General features: G+C 43.8%; 1 protein-coding gene across 2 annotated transcripts in view; it reads right to left on the minus strand.

The window, feature by feature from the left end:
* The window catches only part of hivep1 (HIVEP zinc finger 1), a 53,040-nt gene extending 35,799 nt beyond the window's left edge, over positions 1–17,241 (minus strand). The window contains exons 1-2 of one of the 2 annotated variants that reach the window (XM_041954994.1): positions 17,180–17,231; positions 14,744–14,878 (exon numbers count right to left, since the gene is read on the minus strand). In XM_041954994.1, the coding sequence (XP_041810928.1) occupies positions 14,744–14,783 (40 nt within the window). In that variant the 5' untranslated portion in view covers positions 14,784–14,878; positions 17,180–17,231. Of the gene's footprint in view, positions 1–14,743; positions 14,879–17,179 lie in introns of both variants that reach the window. The other variant, XM_041954996.1, reaches the window with a different exon arrangement.
* Positions 17,242–17,606: the final 365 nt, after the last annotated feature.

The raw sequence follows: 17,606 nt of genomic DNA on the forward strand, positions 1-17,606 counted from the left end.
TGTTGCATTGTTGTTGATTAATCAATTACTCAGTTGTTTTATCATTACTGATCAAGTTATTTATCAAGCAAAAATGGTCAAACATTAACCGGTTCCAGGTTCTCAAATGTGAGGATTTGCTGCTCCTCTCAGTTTTATAACATTGTACATTGATTATATTTGAGTTTTGGGCAAAAACATGCATTTGTTTTTGTATTTTCTAACATTTTAGAGACAAAAAAAATGAACCGATCAATAAAACTAAATTAATAAAATAAATAATACAATCAGGAATGATAAAATTAATGAAGGCTCAAGTTTTGTTTGGTTTATAGGACAACGATGCGACACTTCTAACTTATTTACTTACATGCTGGGATATACAGAGTGTCCTGTAGCGGCATCATAATCACTGACCCGTGGTTGAAGCTCATTGCAGTCTGGACCTGAACGTACGATAGTTTGCTCTGAAATACAATAATTCTGGCATCTTTGTGTCATTATTTGTTTTTTTGACAAAGCAGTTGTCGATGTCAGTGAACGTGATGCAGCCACTTATTCAGTCCATCCCAAAGCTGCTTAATGCCATTTAAAAAGCAGACTTACTCAAAAAATCTGAATCTGGAGTCACAACATAGCTATCTTAGCTTAGCATACATACTGAAAGCAGGGGGAACAGCTAGCCTTGTTGTTTTTCAGTAAACGCAGACATGATGTTTTCGTAGCACCCACATCAGAAACTATTGTCTCAGCAGTGCTGCATCAACAAACACAGAACATCCTTCACTGAACACCGCAAAAGACCCGCTGCAATCTTCTCTAATCATTTCAGATTGCTCGTTGTGCTGCTGAATGCACCGCCTTCTTAAAATGTCCCCTCTGAGCTTCTTCATCCTCCACACACCACTAAGTGTTTAGGAGGGGTGACAAAATAAATGCTTTGGCGACGGGATGATCTGAAATGGAGCAGAGGATTTCTGTGTGTACATTTGAAAGAAAACAAACTGACACGTCTCTTGAACGTGTTGTGGAGGAGGAGGGGGGGTCGCTTCAGTTTGTCGCCTGTTAGCGCAGCACCAGCCTCCGTTCCCGCGAGGCCTCGGAGTTAGTCATTCCCCCGCCTGATGCATGTGACTGAGAGCCACGCAGCTGCGCTGTGATTGGCCGGTGTGCTGCAGCGATGATGGCAGACGTCCCACGCAGCAGAGAAACAGCGAGTGTCAGTGTTGATAAATACAGCCCACGGCCTGACCTTAAGGAAACCGCACAGCTAACCTCTGCCTTCTCACCCATCTGCCCACCTGCCCTCTCCTCCACCTCAACATCTGGTGGGCGCAGCAGCAGACGACCTGTCGCTTCGCGTCAAGGACGAGGTCTCCTGAAGGCTGACTCGACTGACAAACTGACACTTCAAAGTAATTTACGATCCTAAATTCAGCATAATATGTGTAATCACTGAAGAAAACACATCAGGGTCAACGTCCCAGATGCCGCGAGCAGAATTAAAACGCCAACATTGAATTAATTATGAACTATTATGTCGCTGCAGCAAACTGCTCCCATTAATACTAATAGCAGTGTTCATGCACATATATAAGGGAAGTCAGAGTCAGCAGCTCTTATGAGCGACCTCATGAATCAATGCATGATCTGACTGGGCCAGACTGGAAGAAGGATGACGAGCAGAGCGGGAGATTCACAGCGGAGTGGAGGAATGTATGAATGTACCTCCGGGCTTGTCACTCAAAAGCGGCTTTCCCCACCAGATCAGAGCTGACATCCACACACAATGAGCGACCGTTACGGAGCGCCCTCCGCCCGTTTTCAGCATCGTTGCATCCCCTCCTTTTGGAGTGACTTCCTCTTTTTTCCCTCTAAACTTCCTCTGACAGCCTAAGTGTGACTTTGGATAAAGTGCTCGACCTCAGCCCTTTTCAGGCATTGCTTCCTGTCATTCAGATGTCTTTTACATGAATGTTCCTTTGCAGCTTCACCGGGGTGTTCCTCTCCAGTTAGTGCATAAAAAAAATCCAGGCAGGAAATTAAAAAAATATATATCGTAAAAAGCTTTTAGGTTTGGTTGAGGTGGGAAAGTCCGGTGTATCGAAAACAGCAAAATGCTGCAAAGTGCGATTTGAAGCATAAATAACACAAATTGATAAATATAGAGAAGAGGTGCTGCTCAGATTATTACAGTGGTTTGAGTTTTTACCTCTTTCGTCCTAGTAGCGCTACTGGGGCTGCAAAGATTATTCTAATTAGCAACTAACCTACCGATTATTTTCACAAATGATCATTTAGTCAATGAAATGTCAGGAAATTGTGGAAAAAACTTTGCAGAGGGGCAGTTCATTTTTTCAAACGGTTTGGTTTATTCAACCAAAAGTCCAAAATATAAGATGAAGAAAAGCAGCAACAGAATGTTTGACATCTTTTAATTAATCGGTTATCAAAATAGCTGCCCGTGTCGAAATCAGCAGACGGAGAGTTAGATGTTAGCTGTTAGCAGCTGGCGGGCGGCAGAGTCCTGTGTTGTGTCTGGCTAAAAGAGCTGACAGCTAAAGGAGCTAATAGCACACAGCTAATGATGAAAACAGCCACAAGGACGCACAAGACTCTTGACTGACTTGAGTGACTCGGGTGACTTGAGACTGACATGTTATTCTACCATCAGGTTACTGTAACAAGGTGCATGTCTGAACCCCGCCTGCCTGTAACCAGGCTTTCGTCTCTATTTATTCCACTTTAATGTCGTAATTTCCCAGATTTTCATTTTTACACTTGTGTGTCGGCTCTTCTTTTCCCCCGGTTCCCCCTCAGCTTTTTTTCCCCCGGTCTGCTTTTCTGCCCTCTTTCATCTCTGCACCCCTCGCTCCCCTCCCTCCACACTCGTAGGAGGTTCCAGCAGTAGGACACAAGGAACAGCACCTGCAGACCGAGACTCATGCTGCTCTGTTTCCCTGGCAACCCCTACATTGGGCTTTGCGTGTGCAAACCATTAAGCAATGCCAGCTCTGAATACACACACACACACATGCAGCTGCACACACACACACAGAAAAGCGCCCCCACACAACAACCCTTTTAAGGCTTTCCGGCTGGTGGATGTTTGCTTCTTTTTTTTTTAATTTAAGCAGTTTTTCCAAAGCTTTTTTTTTATTTTATTTTTTTTTTTTACCTCCAACTGCAGCAGCTTAACTTGCGTCACATTTTCCCCACAATCGTAAAAACGGACCCCCTGAGATGCAGCAGCCCCCGTCTAACAGAGGCAGGTTTTGTTGGGGTATTTCTCTGCAGATGACATATATCCTCAGTGCGTATATGAGCTCTCCGCCTCCTCAGCGTGTCACGAGCACGTCTCCAAATAATGTGACATCCAGCCTGCCATCGGTCCTGCGTCGCCACCGCAGGGAGAATTTCTTCCACTATTCTGGGACTCTGCGCTGACGCCAGCAAAGGCAAATCCTGCCGGCCCCCACCCTGCCCCCCCCCCTCATCATTCCCGCTCAGACGCTCACCTTTCCGAGTTGCCAACATCAATGCTGCTCAACCAAGTTTCCAGGAAGTGGCTCCGCAGGCCACAAAAGCTCACCTGTGGAGGGAAAAGGTGCATGTGTGTGCGCACGCACCTAACAAGTAGAAGGTCACTGTTCGTTAGCTCCAATTTAACTCTACCTGCCTGAGCCCTTCACGAACGCTTCGGTTTGATAAGTTTAAGCCCAATAATTTGACTGATTGGGCAGCGGTCCCTGTCGCAAACACAAGACGAAGCCGAGGACACACACACGAGGCTGTAAACAGTCGGGTCATCTGTCTTCAGGGGGTCGTACGTAACTGGCTGAATTGGTGGTGAGCTTACGGTCACATACACAAACACACACACACACACACAGGCTGCTAATGATCATTTGTAGAACGTTTCGTCTCAAATGAAAATGCGTCTCTGCCTCCACAGAGCGACGCTCGCAGCTCAGACGAGAAGGCGCGCAACTTAAACACGCAAGAAACACGCCAAAAACAGACACACACAGCTGAAACACACACATGCAAGACCTTTTTCCGCACAAGCAGGCGGGTGGTGTTAGCTGTGGTATTAGTCACCAACGTCTGATAAACAGGCAACAGTGTGACAGACACTCAAACTGAGAGTCTGCACACGGCAAATGGTTTTAGGTGAGGTGGGAGGAAGAGGAGCTGAAGTGGGACTTCCTCAGAAGAAGAAGAATTAAAATCATATCTTTGTTCATGTGATGATGAAGTGATCTCTGCGTTTTAGACATAACGAGCAGCTGGAAGTGAATTTAGACTTTTCTTTGATTGAGTTATTAAAATTTTGATCATTCACTCAGTTACAGTCATTTATAACTGGGTTGACCTTTCCAGTGCAGTAATTAAAGGGCCCCAGTGGGAGTAACAGACTCTTCTGTATGAGGTTCAACACTTAAAGACAGACAGAGCAGTTACCATGGGAGACAAATGTCAGCTCGCAATGGAGGAAAAAGATATTGAAAATGATCAAAACATGTCTAAAAAATAGGAAAAACAGGAATGAAAGGTCGGTGCTGCTCGGTGGAAAAAAGCAGCACATTTGGGAACGATGAACCATCAGATGGTGCTTGAAATTTTACTTAAACGATTAATCGGTTATAAAAATAGATTCATTAGAAAAACAAATCAAGGCGTGCTGTCCCTTCAGCATGTAAGTAAGTCATTAAATAAAAAGTTCTTTTATTCTTACTTAACTATTTTGTTTTTTAGTGAATTTACAGAGCACATTATGAACATTTGACTGGCATTTTGGTTCACAACCAATTTGTGACAACTTTAACCCAAATCTAAAAATAAATAAATAAACTAATTACATAAACAAGCTGCCGTCTGAAATCCTCTCAAACTCGCCAACTCACAAATTGGTTTCCTCAAAACCAGATGTTTCCAGGTGTTAGGGAGGTTCCTCTCTTCCCCACCACAGCGTAGTTACCCTGAGGGCTGATTTGTCACAGAGCGACCGCCCTTCACTTAGCAGAAGGCCCAAGGTGACGAAAAACACCACCATTTGTGAGATGCACCTCACAATTAAGAGTTCACACAAAATGGAAAAAGGGCACCAGCCCCTGGTCCCTGATAATCACATTTTCCATCATCAAAAATGTATTTCGCACAATGTCTGAACCATGAGGCGACGTGCCCGCCATTAAAACCAGCACACAGCGAAAAATGACTAAAGTATACGCTTTTATTCCTCCATTAAAAAGAAGGAATAGACATTAACCCACATTTCAGGATGGCAAAGTGAGCAGTCGCCAGATTCAGTTTCATTCACACAAAGTATGGCCATAAAAATTCCTCCCTCCCTGTCGCAGCTCTGCCTCTCTGTCAAAGTGAAAGCTCTCTGAGGTTACCACCGAGTTAAACAGACATCCCTGAACTAGTTTCAGCCTGCCTTGTTGTAGTTACTGTTGCTAAAACCCCAGTTTATTCCCGCCTCTGGGAGAGAAGTTCCCTTTGTGTGAATCTCGCTGCGTTCGCACACTGTAATTTGAAGGGACCGTACGGAAACACTGGTTTGGCTGCCTGAGCATGACACAACATGTAAAAATCCATCGGCCGGGGCCAGGATGTTAACTCTTTCTCTGCACCTCGAAGGCTTTTACATAAGCTCAGCGTGAACAGCTTATCCGACAGCACCGTTAAACTCAAACTCTCACTTTTTTTCCTACGTAAACTGGAATGATGCTGCAGCTATTAGGCACAATACCATCCGTGCAAAGAGTGTCCAAGTTTCAACCCCCTTTGTGGACGTTTTCCATGGCAACAGTTGACAGACATCTGAAGGCTGGTGTTGCTAGGAGACACAGAAGCTAGCATGCTAGGCTAACTAGCTTAAACTTGGAAAGTGCAAGGTAGTTAGCCAGTGGAAGAGGAGATACTCTGATCTGTTCATAAAGTGAAAGTAATGATACCACAGTGCAGAAATGCTCTGTTACAAGTGAGTCAGTTAAAACGCTAGATAAGTAAAAACACAAAAAGTATCAGCATCAAAGTTTACTTCAAGTACAAGTACTCATTATACAGAGTGGCCCATTGCAGAATAATGTATATTATTAGAAAATGATTGTTGGTGCATTAATGTATGAACAACACTTTAATGTTGCAGCTGATGCAGGGCCATGATTTTAATTCATTTATATAGATCTTACACATATTACTTTATATACTTCCTGCGGAGCAATAAAGTCTTAAAAAGTAGTAAAAAATGAAATCTTTGTCCCTGTTGCAGTGGAGTGAAGCATGAAGTGGCAGAAAACAGAAGGACTCAAGTACTTCAGCTCTGTACTCAAGTACAATACTTGAGTAATGAAGCTCAGTCGTCCTCAAATCGAGGGCTGAGAGGCCGACTCACGCTGCAGCTTTAAAGCAACAGACGTGTGTCCGGCGTCGGCCATCTGGGTTAGCCTGTACCTGAATAGTGCAGGTTGCTGCTGCAGTTCATTCTGACCCTGCATATTTACCCACGGTCAGATGCACAGTTGATCATTAACTGGAAACTGTTGCTGTCAGTTTGCTGCAAATTACTGAGGCGGTGAAAAACAACATGAGCTGACAGACAGAAATCTGAACTGTCCTTATCCTTTCAATTCTGGCTCATGAAAACAAATTTGCAGCTGCTTTTAACATAATGAATCCAACATCGCTTGCAAATTACACTTCTAAGCATTAGCAGGCCGACGGGTTAATGTAATAAAATACGCAAACTTCATTTCTGTGCATAAACATCCTTGTCAGCACCGTGAAGGATGCTGAAGGGATGAGAAACTCATCGGCTTTTCTGGGTAAACATTTTCCACCTTGTTAAATGTTCCCCCTTTTCACCGCAGTTGTTCACCATTTATCACGCAGCATGTTCTCTGCTGAAGCAGGAGACCAGACCTGTTGGGCTCTGGTGTGAGGAGCCTTTTACAAGACAAGAGGAATGCAGAGTCAGTTCTATAAACACTGGTGCTGCTAACAAGTCTGGGCATTTTCAGGGGCACTTCGAGGAGCGCGAGAGAAAAACCAAACGCCACACAGACGTCACATAGCCACCGAAGGCCGTCTGGATGAAAACACTGACGAGAGCGAGTGAACGCAGCTCTGTGCACGTTGTCAGAAAGGTTAATAAACTGCACTCATTTCAAAATCAGTGGGTTTTAATGTCGGGTCACATTTTTCCGTTGCAGCTAACTAGGCCACACATCCTACAGTGTGCTGCACAACAGTGGCTTCATTTGAATCTGAAGCAGAGGTGAAAGTGTTCATTTACTGCATTGTTTAAAAATGTTAAAAACACTTTAGATCCTGGTAAATTACTACCAATCATGATAAAAGAGTAAATTGTCCAAATCAGGTGGAATTTAAATAATTAAAGTACAGTTTTTGTATTTAATTTATCCTTAATCATCATAGGAGCTTTCTATGTCTCCTCACTGTATTTGTCACTTTTCTCTGTCTCAACTTCATCTTAGCATTTTATGTTGTTTTTTTAAAGCAACATTATGTAAGAATTGGGCACCTGTTGAATTCATACTCCAAACACATGTGCAGCATATCACCAGAAAGCTAAGCTAAAGTAATGGCTAACTGCTGCCAGCTGTAGCTGCTGTTCACTAGTAAGGTCAGTTAGCTGTACAGCTAGCGGCCCTATTAGCTGGGACTGAGGCTTGGAGCACTGGCGGGGTCAGGCATCAGTCAGCGCCCGCCTCCGGAGGCCTGAGCGGGGGATACAGCGGGTTCAGCTCCAGGGTGCCAACAGCCAGACCTGGCAGGAAAGCCATGTTGGTGATGTTGGACTGAGTCTGGACGCTACAGTGACTCGCTATCACCTCTTGAGGTACAAAGTGGTATTACAAGACAGGACAGCCGTGGGCTAACTAGTTAGCATGGTAACTTCAGTCTTTGACAAAATGTCAAAACTGGTATTTTTTCACATCCTGTTGATAATTCCAGTTCATTTTCAAAGTTTTAAACCAAAGTTCTTGGATCATGCTTCATTAATGCTTCACTTGTACATAACAGATGCCAATAATATAGATAGCATGAGTAGCATTTTATTCACAATTACTGAGTATTGATGTTTTAACCTCCTGTGTTTTGCTTAGTGATGTTAAGTTTCTTTCTTAATAAAGTATTTCTAGCTCCTGGTGTCTAAAAGTAAAAAGATCCTAAATATCTGCGACCTTTCTGTCAGTACTGCTGGTCCTGTATGGCACAGAAACATGAACGATTCAGGACTTTTTCACTCTCTCATCGATGGAAACAAATGCTTTAAAGATCCACAGCTGCAGACTTTTAGGAATAACAGTTAAGTATTATGTCATCAAGAGTCACCTCCGGCTATTTTCAATACATTACCGTCAATTCTGAGGCTTACAAACTTTAATTGCTGGAGTAAATCACTGTATTTAAAAGCTGTCGTTACACTGTGTTGCAAGATTGAGCACTTGACGTCGTCTCAGCTCCACTTTTCCAGCTGTTTTATGATTTTTTAGATTGTCTTTAACAAGACAAACACCATTTTTTTCTATATTTCAACCTCGCAGACCAATAATATCATGTGAATACAAGCTAAAACTGTGCAGCTTGAAAATGTGCGGCTGACATTTATATTTACAGGCGTAATTTATATTGAAAACAAAATGTGATTTTTGCTCTCTGGGGGAAAAAAAGGCGGTGAAACACTTTGTAAGCTGATGTATTTTGTCAGCATCTTAACTCAAGGTCCCCTTACTAGCAGCTTTCAATTACATCTCATGGTCTTAATGAGCACGTGGCGTTTGTTTACTTCAGTATTCAGATCCTTTACTTAAGTACTAATATTACAATGCAGTAAAAGTGCATACTTATAATCAGGAAAATGCAGCATTAAGAAGTCAATGCAGAAAAATGTCCCCTGTGAGCACTATTATATATCATTAGATCATTATTATTCTTGTTTTTACTGCTTTAAAGTGCAGGAGCTTGTTTTTAACCATTCTGTGCACAGACAGACAGTAAATGCTCCTCACTGAGAAACACTCATGATGCAGAAAGTCTAACAGGTGGAAATTACACCGTTATCGTCTGAATACACTAATTTTTCTTTGCTTTTACAGTTTGTTTTGTACACATGAAGAAACTAATATTTCATTACTTTGCCATTTGCCTGGCAGCAGTGAGTATTATGTGTATTTCTGCTGATGTCCACAGAGAGAGAGGAAACCACTGTGTATCCCTGCAGAGCTGCTTGGAGACCAGCTGCTCGACAAAAGTAAACAGAGACTCAAAGGAGGGGGGACAGGAGTTCCGAACTTCCTGCATTGTTGCCCACAAACTGCGTCATAGGATCTTTCCTGACGACACACGCACACAGCAGCACATCGACCATACACTGACGAGCACGAGGCAGCGTTAGAAATCATCAGTGTTTGCTGCAAAAATGAAGTTTAAAGTTCACAAAATTAAGACTTGAGTTGAACCGAGCACCATTTCTGCATGTCACCTTTCTTTCGAGAAGTTTTCTGAATGAATCTGACGACTGTCCCTCGAGGGTGAATGATTCACTGAGCGCCTGTGAGCTGGTTTCCTTTCTTTCCGTCCCAGAAGAGCAATAAGGGATCAGAAAAAAAACAAGTACGCAGCTTAAAACAGCAGATGATTCCTTTCGTTCCTCTGTTTACAGTGTGTGATGGTTTGTTGTGATTCGGATAGAGATCCTAAAGTGGCCCAAAGGTTCATCAAAAACCAAACTCAAAGTTCCTTCCTATCTGACGTTTGCATTGATCTGCTCATCTTTTGCTCATTTCTGCAGTTTCACATTGAGTCAACAGTCCAGGTCTTTCTAAAGGTCTTTCTTATTAATAAAGCAATATTATGATTTATCAGCTTCCAGCAGGATCATATTGTGATGAGTGAATCATCTGTTATTGAAGTTAATATTTCCAGGCAATTTGTGATTAAAAATTAACAGAATTAGACCGTTGGTGGTCATGTAATGCTTTATTGTTTCGAAAAAAAGTTTGATTATTGTCTGAAATTGCACATATTTGCTATATGTACATGGAAATATCATGATATTGATACAGAGCTATCACTCGGCCCAGTTTCAAATATTGCCTTCACTTCTTGCACATAAAATCTTACCGTTAAATAAACACCTGGTTTAAAATAGTGCAAAATGCGATTTAAGAAATACAGAGTTTAAATGATTAATAAATTAATTGACAAGTTAAACAATGGACATTTAATCAGTAACTTTGATCATTGTTTAATATTTATAAAATTTTTCAAGCAATAACCCCAGACATTCTTCTTCCAGCTGTTCAATTATGCAGATTTGCTGCTTTTCTTTGTCACATATGATAATGAACTGAATATCTTGAGTTTTGGACCGTTGGTCAGACAAAACAAGACATTTGAACACATCTCTTTGAGCTGCGGGTCAAAGGCATGTGGTCAAGTAAAACAGAAAAGAAAAAAAATGTCAAATACAACATGACCAGTAACATCAGCCTGAAGGACTGAGAACCTGCCATAGTTTGTTTTACTGTAGGGAATTAAAGGCACGATGCCAACAGAAGCCGATCATTACAAGCTTTTACGGTTAAGATTTATTGCAGGGACGTTTTATTGGACAGTATTTGATTATAAGTATTGACAAAAGGGTGTTTACTTTTGCGTTAAATTAAGTTCAAACTTCGTTTTTTTTTTTAAATTATGGTTTAAATAAACCTAAATTATATTCAAGAAGTCAAAATATTCACTGTGAAAACAAGTGACGATAACATCTTCCCATGGCTCATGTAAAGTTTTGTCTACAGCTCAGACTGAAGCTTCACTGAGAGCCAGCTTTGACTCGTACCATCCAAAGGCATTAAATTCACCTGACAGATGTCAGCGGAGCAGCCGAGTTCAGATGGTGTCAATAAAACGAGTCGTTCTTTGTGTCCCCTGAAGACCGGCAGGGACAATGCTGGTGTGGTTTCCTTTGTACCAGAGTCAGATCGCTGCCAAACCTCTGAGGCAGAACGGACTCGAGAAGAGCTATCGTGTTTATAACTGTGCTAAGATTAATTACTGCTACGTCATTAAGCAGAGAAAATACTGTGTTAAAGGCTCATTTAGCACCAAGCTGAGAGTTTTTAAGGCTAGTCTTGGACATTAAGCATCATTATGTGATGGCTCGAGGGCACAAAGTATGAGGAGGGCCCTTTGAGTTCCCAGGAAAAGACATTCTCCAAAGCAGAGTTTGAGCATGTGATAGCATGTCACGCAATTATCATTTCCTGTCTGATGAAGGAAAAGCCTTGAGTGCAGGCCCGCGAGGAGGGGTGATGAACTGGGTCAAAAGGCAAAACAAGAAGCCAAACAAACGTCTCAACAAGTTATCAGATGATGAGGAAGTGAACTGGGTACTCCAACAGCGTGCTGAGAAATTTCACCAGAACTGGAGACGGCAGGCTGCATCGAGCTTGTGAACACCTCAAAGACACTACACTGTGTTCAGGGAAAAAATAAGAAACCACTTCTGCGTCTGTGGCCTTTGAATTCAATTTTTTTATCTGATTTAAAAGACTGTGATGTCTTAAATTCAGAGGGCAGACGGGTGACCACAAGGGGACAAAAAACAACTACAAATTGATGCAAAACAACCACAAAGGGACACAAAATGGCTTCAAAGAGACACAAAACAACCAGAAAACAACTACAAAGAGATGCAAACCAACAAAGGGACAAAAGATGGCTTCAAGGAGACACAAAACAACCACAAAGAGATGCAAAACAACCACAAAGGGACACAAGATGGCTTCAAGAAGACACAAGACAACCACAAAGAGACACAAAACGACTACAAAGAGACACAAAACGACTACAAAGAGATGCAAAACAACCACAAAACGACACAAAATGAACACACAGAGACCAACTATAAACATGGTTGATGTGTGTCTCTTTCAGTCTGGGTGTCGTGCTCCTCTGTTCGAGGGGTGGGGGGGCCATTTTCTCATAATCTGTCCATGGCTGTAAACTGTCTGCAGTTACAAATAGCAGCTGTTTACTGATATTAGTTGTTCATTGGACGTTCATTTATTACACTGAATAAACAACGTGACTACTACTAATGTACAGTTTGTTATTGTTGAGAGTTCAGGCTTCAAATCTGAGTCATAACACATTTTTACTCATCGTATAAATGTGCCCCCCCCCACCCCTGAAATACGAATCTTCCATCCCAATCAAGTTACTGTCAATTACACTCTGTTCAAGTCCAGATCTTTAACCATCAAGTCGGAGAAATCCCCCAAACACTGCAGCAGCTGCAGTCTATTGCAGAGAGAAACAAGGGAACAGCCACCTTTAAAAATAGAATCAACTATCATTTGGCCGCCGTTTCTACCGTCCTCTGTTGGGCGATGTAATGTACTGTTCGAAAACTTAATTATTTATGTTGTTTGGCCAAATAAGCTCAATGAAAAAAGAAGCGCACAAGAAGTGTTTATAGGACAAATAAACAGAGGGACTGGCTGGCCGGCTCGCTGCTCAGAGACATGAGGAAATCTGCCGTGTGGATCGACTGCTGGGGAATGGCAGTGATGCACATTTTCACACCCAGCATGTAACGCTGCAAATTCGTAGATCTGTGAACTGCAAACGTCTGTTGACACGTAAATCTGTCACTTCTCAACATAACACGCAATCCCTCAAGCCAATTGGTGTTCTGCATTAGCATGAAGAGCTGCTGCAGCATCGATGTGTCGGCCCCCATCACCAACGCGTTCTGCTTATAGCCCGTTTTCAGCTGCACAAGGATCCCTGAAGACTCACCTCACAAACGGCTGCTTCCTCGCTCGTGGCGACACTTTTCTGCACACCAAATACTGAATAAATACGTCTTCATTTAACACGCTGGTCACAGCAGACGAGACAAAACTGTCGCCTCCGATGAGACAAAAACAAACAATGCAGTCACAGACTCTGCTGTGAGTTACAGACACATGTTTAATGACTCTTTAGATTATTTGTCCTGATATGATTTAGCAATTCTGTGACTTACTGATGTATTTGTGTCATCATTTCATACGTGTGTTTGCTCCAGCGACACCAAGCAGCTTGATTAGAGCCTTGAACCCACCCACTTCTCATCAAATGGTCATATTCACTCACACATGCATGAAATTAAACTGTATTTTAACTGTGCCTTCATCTTGGCCCTCTGATGTGTTCTGTGGCTGAATATGAGTGTAACAAGCAATCAGAGGCCTCCGGTCTATCAGAAAGCTTTGAGTTCAGGCAAACCCAGCAGGACAGCAGCCTCGTGGTGTACCAGGGGTATGAAAATTGACGGCTCTCATACTGTGAACAGCTGCTTATCTTTGGTATTGAATCCTATCACAGTCGTGTTATTAAAAGATATATATTTCAAGTTTCTATCAAGTTTCACGTCTCTCGGGTTCTTGAAATTATCGTAAAGCTTTTGTTCCACCAAAATAAAACAACTTCTGCTTTCATTCCTTAACTCATTATAATAATATTAACAATAATAATAACTGACAGAATAATAATTCCTTTAATGAAAGGTGCTGCTATTATTACTACTGCTATTCTGTGTAATACTATCATACTGTGATATTTTCTGAGACGGTTATCGCTCCATGAAAACCTCATACTGCTGCAACCTCAACCCAGAACCCTCACTATAGTTAAGATCCACATCCGCACGACACTCTCACACTTACTTTGCTTGGAATAATAATTTCTGTCTGATATGATTTTTCCACAAAGAAAGGTTCAGTTACATCCACTTCTCTCTCGCTGCAAAATCCAGTTTCTATGAAAATGCCAACACTGTTCAAAAGTCTCTATCTGCTGCATATTGAACCACAATTCACTCAAGATTAGGTTAAGATTTAGGTTAAAAGATTAGGTTCAAGTGTCAAACTCTGCACATACATCATTCTGCACCATGGAACATCCATGTTAAGTAACAAAGAGGAAAGCACACTGTAGAGCGGAGAGTCTCCACCAAGGCTTTAGATAATGTTGAATTAAAGAGAAAATACAGTCATCATTTGTCAGTCAACTCAACATAAAGACTTTGAATCCAGGAAATGATCCAAATTTAACTATTTTAAACACTTAATCAAATAAAAGAAATGGGAGGGAATGATCCAAACTGGCAACACTGGTTGAGTCCAACACAAAGAGCCATTTAGGTAGAAATAGTCTGGTTACGCTGTAAAAAGATCTACAACCAGGCAGGTGCAAGAAAACGCAGAGGAAGGAGCAACACGTCGCTGAATTCCTCCTCAATCCATCAAAGCATCTTATGTGAAAGATTCAAAACCACCAAATTAAACAATGCTTTTCACTGGACAGCGATGATGATCTGAGGTCTAAAAGACAAACTGCCAAGTGGTTCCAACAAAAGTCACATTCGCATTTTTCAGCATTGATCATGATTCCACAAAAGGCCGTGCAATATCATGACATCTTTTTAAGGCAATATCCCCCACCGCTATGATGGAGACCACCTGCTCTCACACAAACTCCATTTAATCGTATTTCAGGACACGAAGGAAGGAAATAATCATCCTATTTCAAGCCAAACAACACATCTCATGCCGACAGTATGTAGTGATATAATTGTTTTGTGGTCAGAAGAGACAACTGAGCAGTTCCTCTTTCAACTGACACCCAAACCCACCAGCTGACAGGAAATGCACAGCACAGCCCGGACGCGGGAACTCACCTTTTAAGTTTTTCGGGTTGTTCTGCTTGGTCCGCGGCATCTTTCCGCCTCAGTTCACAGGAGCATCTTGGGGAAAGTGGATTCAGGCGCAGGACCTCGAGAAGAGTCGACTCCGGAGCCGCAGTCTGGGTACATCTACAGAAAACACACGCACATAAATGGAGTCAGAGTCGGCTAAAGGTGAACTCACACAAGATCAATGAGGAGCTGCGCTGGCCTTGCAGAGCGGACTCGAGCAGCCCGAGTCCAGGACTGGGTCACTGATTGAGCTTATTCCTCGAACAGGTGCCCCGGCCAGACTTCTCATCTCAGGCCTCTCCTCTCTGAGCTGCTCTGAAATACTGTGCAGTGCGGCTCGGGCTACTGTCTGCCGTCAGTGGGAGGAGGTGTGAATATGTTCTCCCCATATCAATACAACCTCTGCAGCAGCTGCTATCTGCCACTCTGATCTAAGCCAGAAAGCCAGATAGGTGGAGGATCCGCTGCTGTTTATGGGAAACATCTGATTGACATGTCAGCGCGCGCTCTTCACTTTGACGAATGTCAGCACGGATGACGAACGATGCAAACAATCAGGTCCTGTGTGCCGGTGGTGAGCGCTCAGGGCAGCTGGGTGGCCACACAGAGGTTATTATCAGAGCCATCTCCCCTGCTGAAGTTAGATCACTGCAGAAAGTCAGAACGCCGAAGCCGCTGAGCAGACCTTCGCAGTGGAAATGTTTGATCTGATCGCTTTCGATGCCCTTTAACACAACGAAAGATCAGAGGCTTAATACGGGTTTCATGCAAATTCTGGTTTGCTGAAACAACGTGAGGCAGAAGGGTGGGTGTTCAAGTTAAATGTTACAGAGATGTCAAACCCACAGAGCTGCAAAAGCTTTTGTGAGCTGCCTGATATGAATAAACAACTGCAGAAGCTCACCTCTGCATAGGAAAAAAAAACAGAAAATCATAAATAAATATCTAATTTAAATCATTTTTTTATCTGTCTTGCCCTTGCATCACCTCCATCATGTCCCCACAACACCTCAATCCCTGTCAGAGCATTGCAGAAGGCAGCAGAGCTTCAGGAATCAGCCTTTGTTCCCCCCTCACCAATATTACATAACACTTACTACAACTGGATGATGATTTTTTTTCTCCATACAGTTGGTACATGTGGCGCTAGAGCAATGACATCATCTCACGGTGGATTTCGGTATGGACTCGCTGTGTGCACGGCGCCTGCACCAGGTCGCATAAAAACACGTCCAGGTCGCGCGACAGAAACGCGACGAGCGGCTCACCTGGATCCCGCGGGGGTGCACAGTTTTGTTTCGGTGCAGGTTCGACGTCGCGGATGATGAGGCGGAGGAGGGAGACGGGCACATTTCCTCTGGCGTGTCTGTCAGTCCGTCTGCCAGCCTGCCTGCGCGTCTCTGCGTGCGTGCATGCGTGCGCGCGTGTGTGTTTGTGTGTGCACAGATATGTAAGGAAACACCCTGATACTGGCAAGAGAAAAACAAACATACCAGTGATTCAAGCTGCGCTGTAATGTCCTCACCGCGTCAGGCTGAAAGGCAACTTGCAGGTGACTAATGAGTGATGTTTCCGTTCACACCTGAGGATCAACCGGAGGATTGTGTGCAAGAGAGGAAATGCACGCAGAGTCACGCATTGGCGGTGTCTGAGAGTGTTGACATAATTAACAAGCTTAAATATCAGAAAATATAAACATAGCATGATGCTTCATGTATGTATATATCTGTGCAGGTTGCAGGAGAGATGGGCGCCTGGTTAATGGGGTGCAATCATGACAAACGCTGCAGGAGGAAAGAAATAGCAGGATTTAAATGGAATTTAGTCAGCAAAAACAATGCATGGGAATAGCGTATTTTGTGCCTGTTGCAACACGTGAACGCCCTGTAAGTGAGGGAGGAGCCAGGGAAAACCCCTCACCGTCTCCGCAACAGCGCTCAGGCGGGACACTTCCCCCTTATCCAACAAAACCAAACCTTCAGCCTCCACACATGCACGCTTGTCACGCCGCAAGCGAAGACAGTGAACACACGAACACAGTCGAGGTGACAGAAATAGCTTCTGGCTTACCTACGGTGCAAAAGAGCAACAAAGAGCGCTGCGCCGAGAAGCGCCGGAGAGCTCAAGTTGCGTCCTCTGAGCACGGTTTGCTGCACAAGTCCACGCAGGAGACACTGCGCCAAAAATACGGCCGACACACCTGCGCCCACCCGCTCGAACTGTGGAAACCCCTCAAAGTTCACGACGGGCTGAAACCGGACGAGCGACACACAGCGATAAAAGCATGTCCGACCCTCGCAGGCTGCAGCTACCGACGGCGACCTGTATCACACTGACAGACACCCGCTCCGGCTCGGGCTGGAAAAACGCGGGGATGCACAAATCAAGCGCACTCTAAGTTAATTTATTAATACTCACAGGTGCAGGGTTGTAACACACCTTTACGTGTAAAGAGGAGGGGGTACAGCTCTGTGTTTTCTCCCTTCACCTTCTCGCTCACTTTCTATTGCAGGAAACAGACAGGCCCACTGACGTCAACGGGGGTCCCGTCTCCGCCTCTCAGCCATGAGGGGGTCCTCTCCGGGCAGCGAGGGGGGGCGCGACGGACGCGCTACCGCCGCAGCGCCGCTGACTCCTCGTGCTGACACAGAAGCCGGAACTTCACCCTTGCGTCGATTCGTACTGGGGAGCTGCGCCTCCTCCTCCTCCTCGTCCTCTCGCGGTAGGATCGTATTGAGACTCCTTCCTGGTCGAGCAGTGCGGAGCCGCAGGGCGTGTCGTGTGTCCTAAACCCCTCTGACGGACCCCCACCCACCCTCTCCTCTGCACATAGTTTAGGACTGAC

This window comes from Chelmon rostratus, chromosome 16 (genome assembly GCF_017976325.1).
Source record: "Chelmon rostratus isolate fCheRos1 chromosome 16, fCheRos1.pri, whole genome shotgun sequence".
NCBI classification, from domain to species: Eukaryota; Metazoa; Chordata; class Actinopteri; order Chaetodontiformes; family Chaetodontidae; genus Chelmon; species Chelmon rostratus.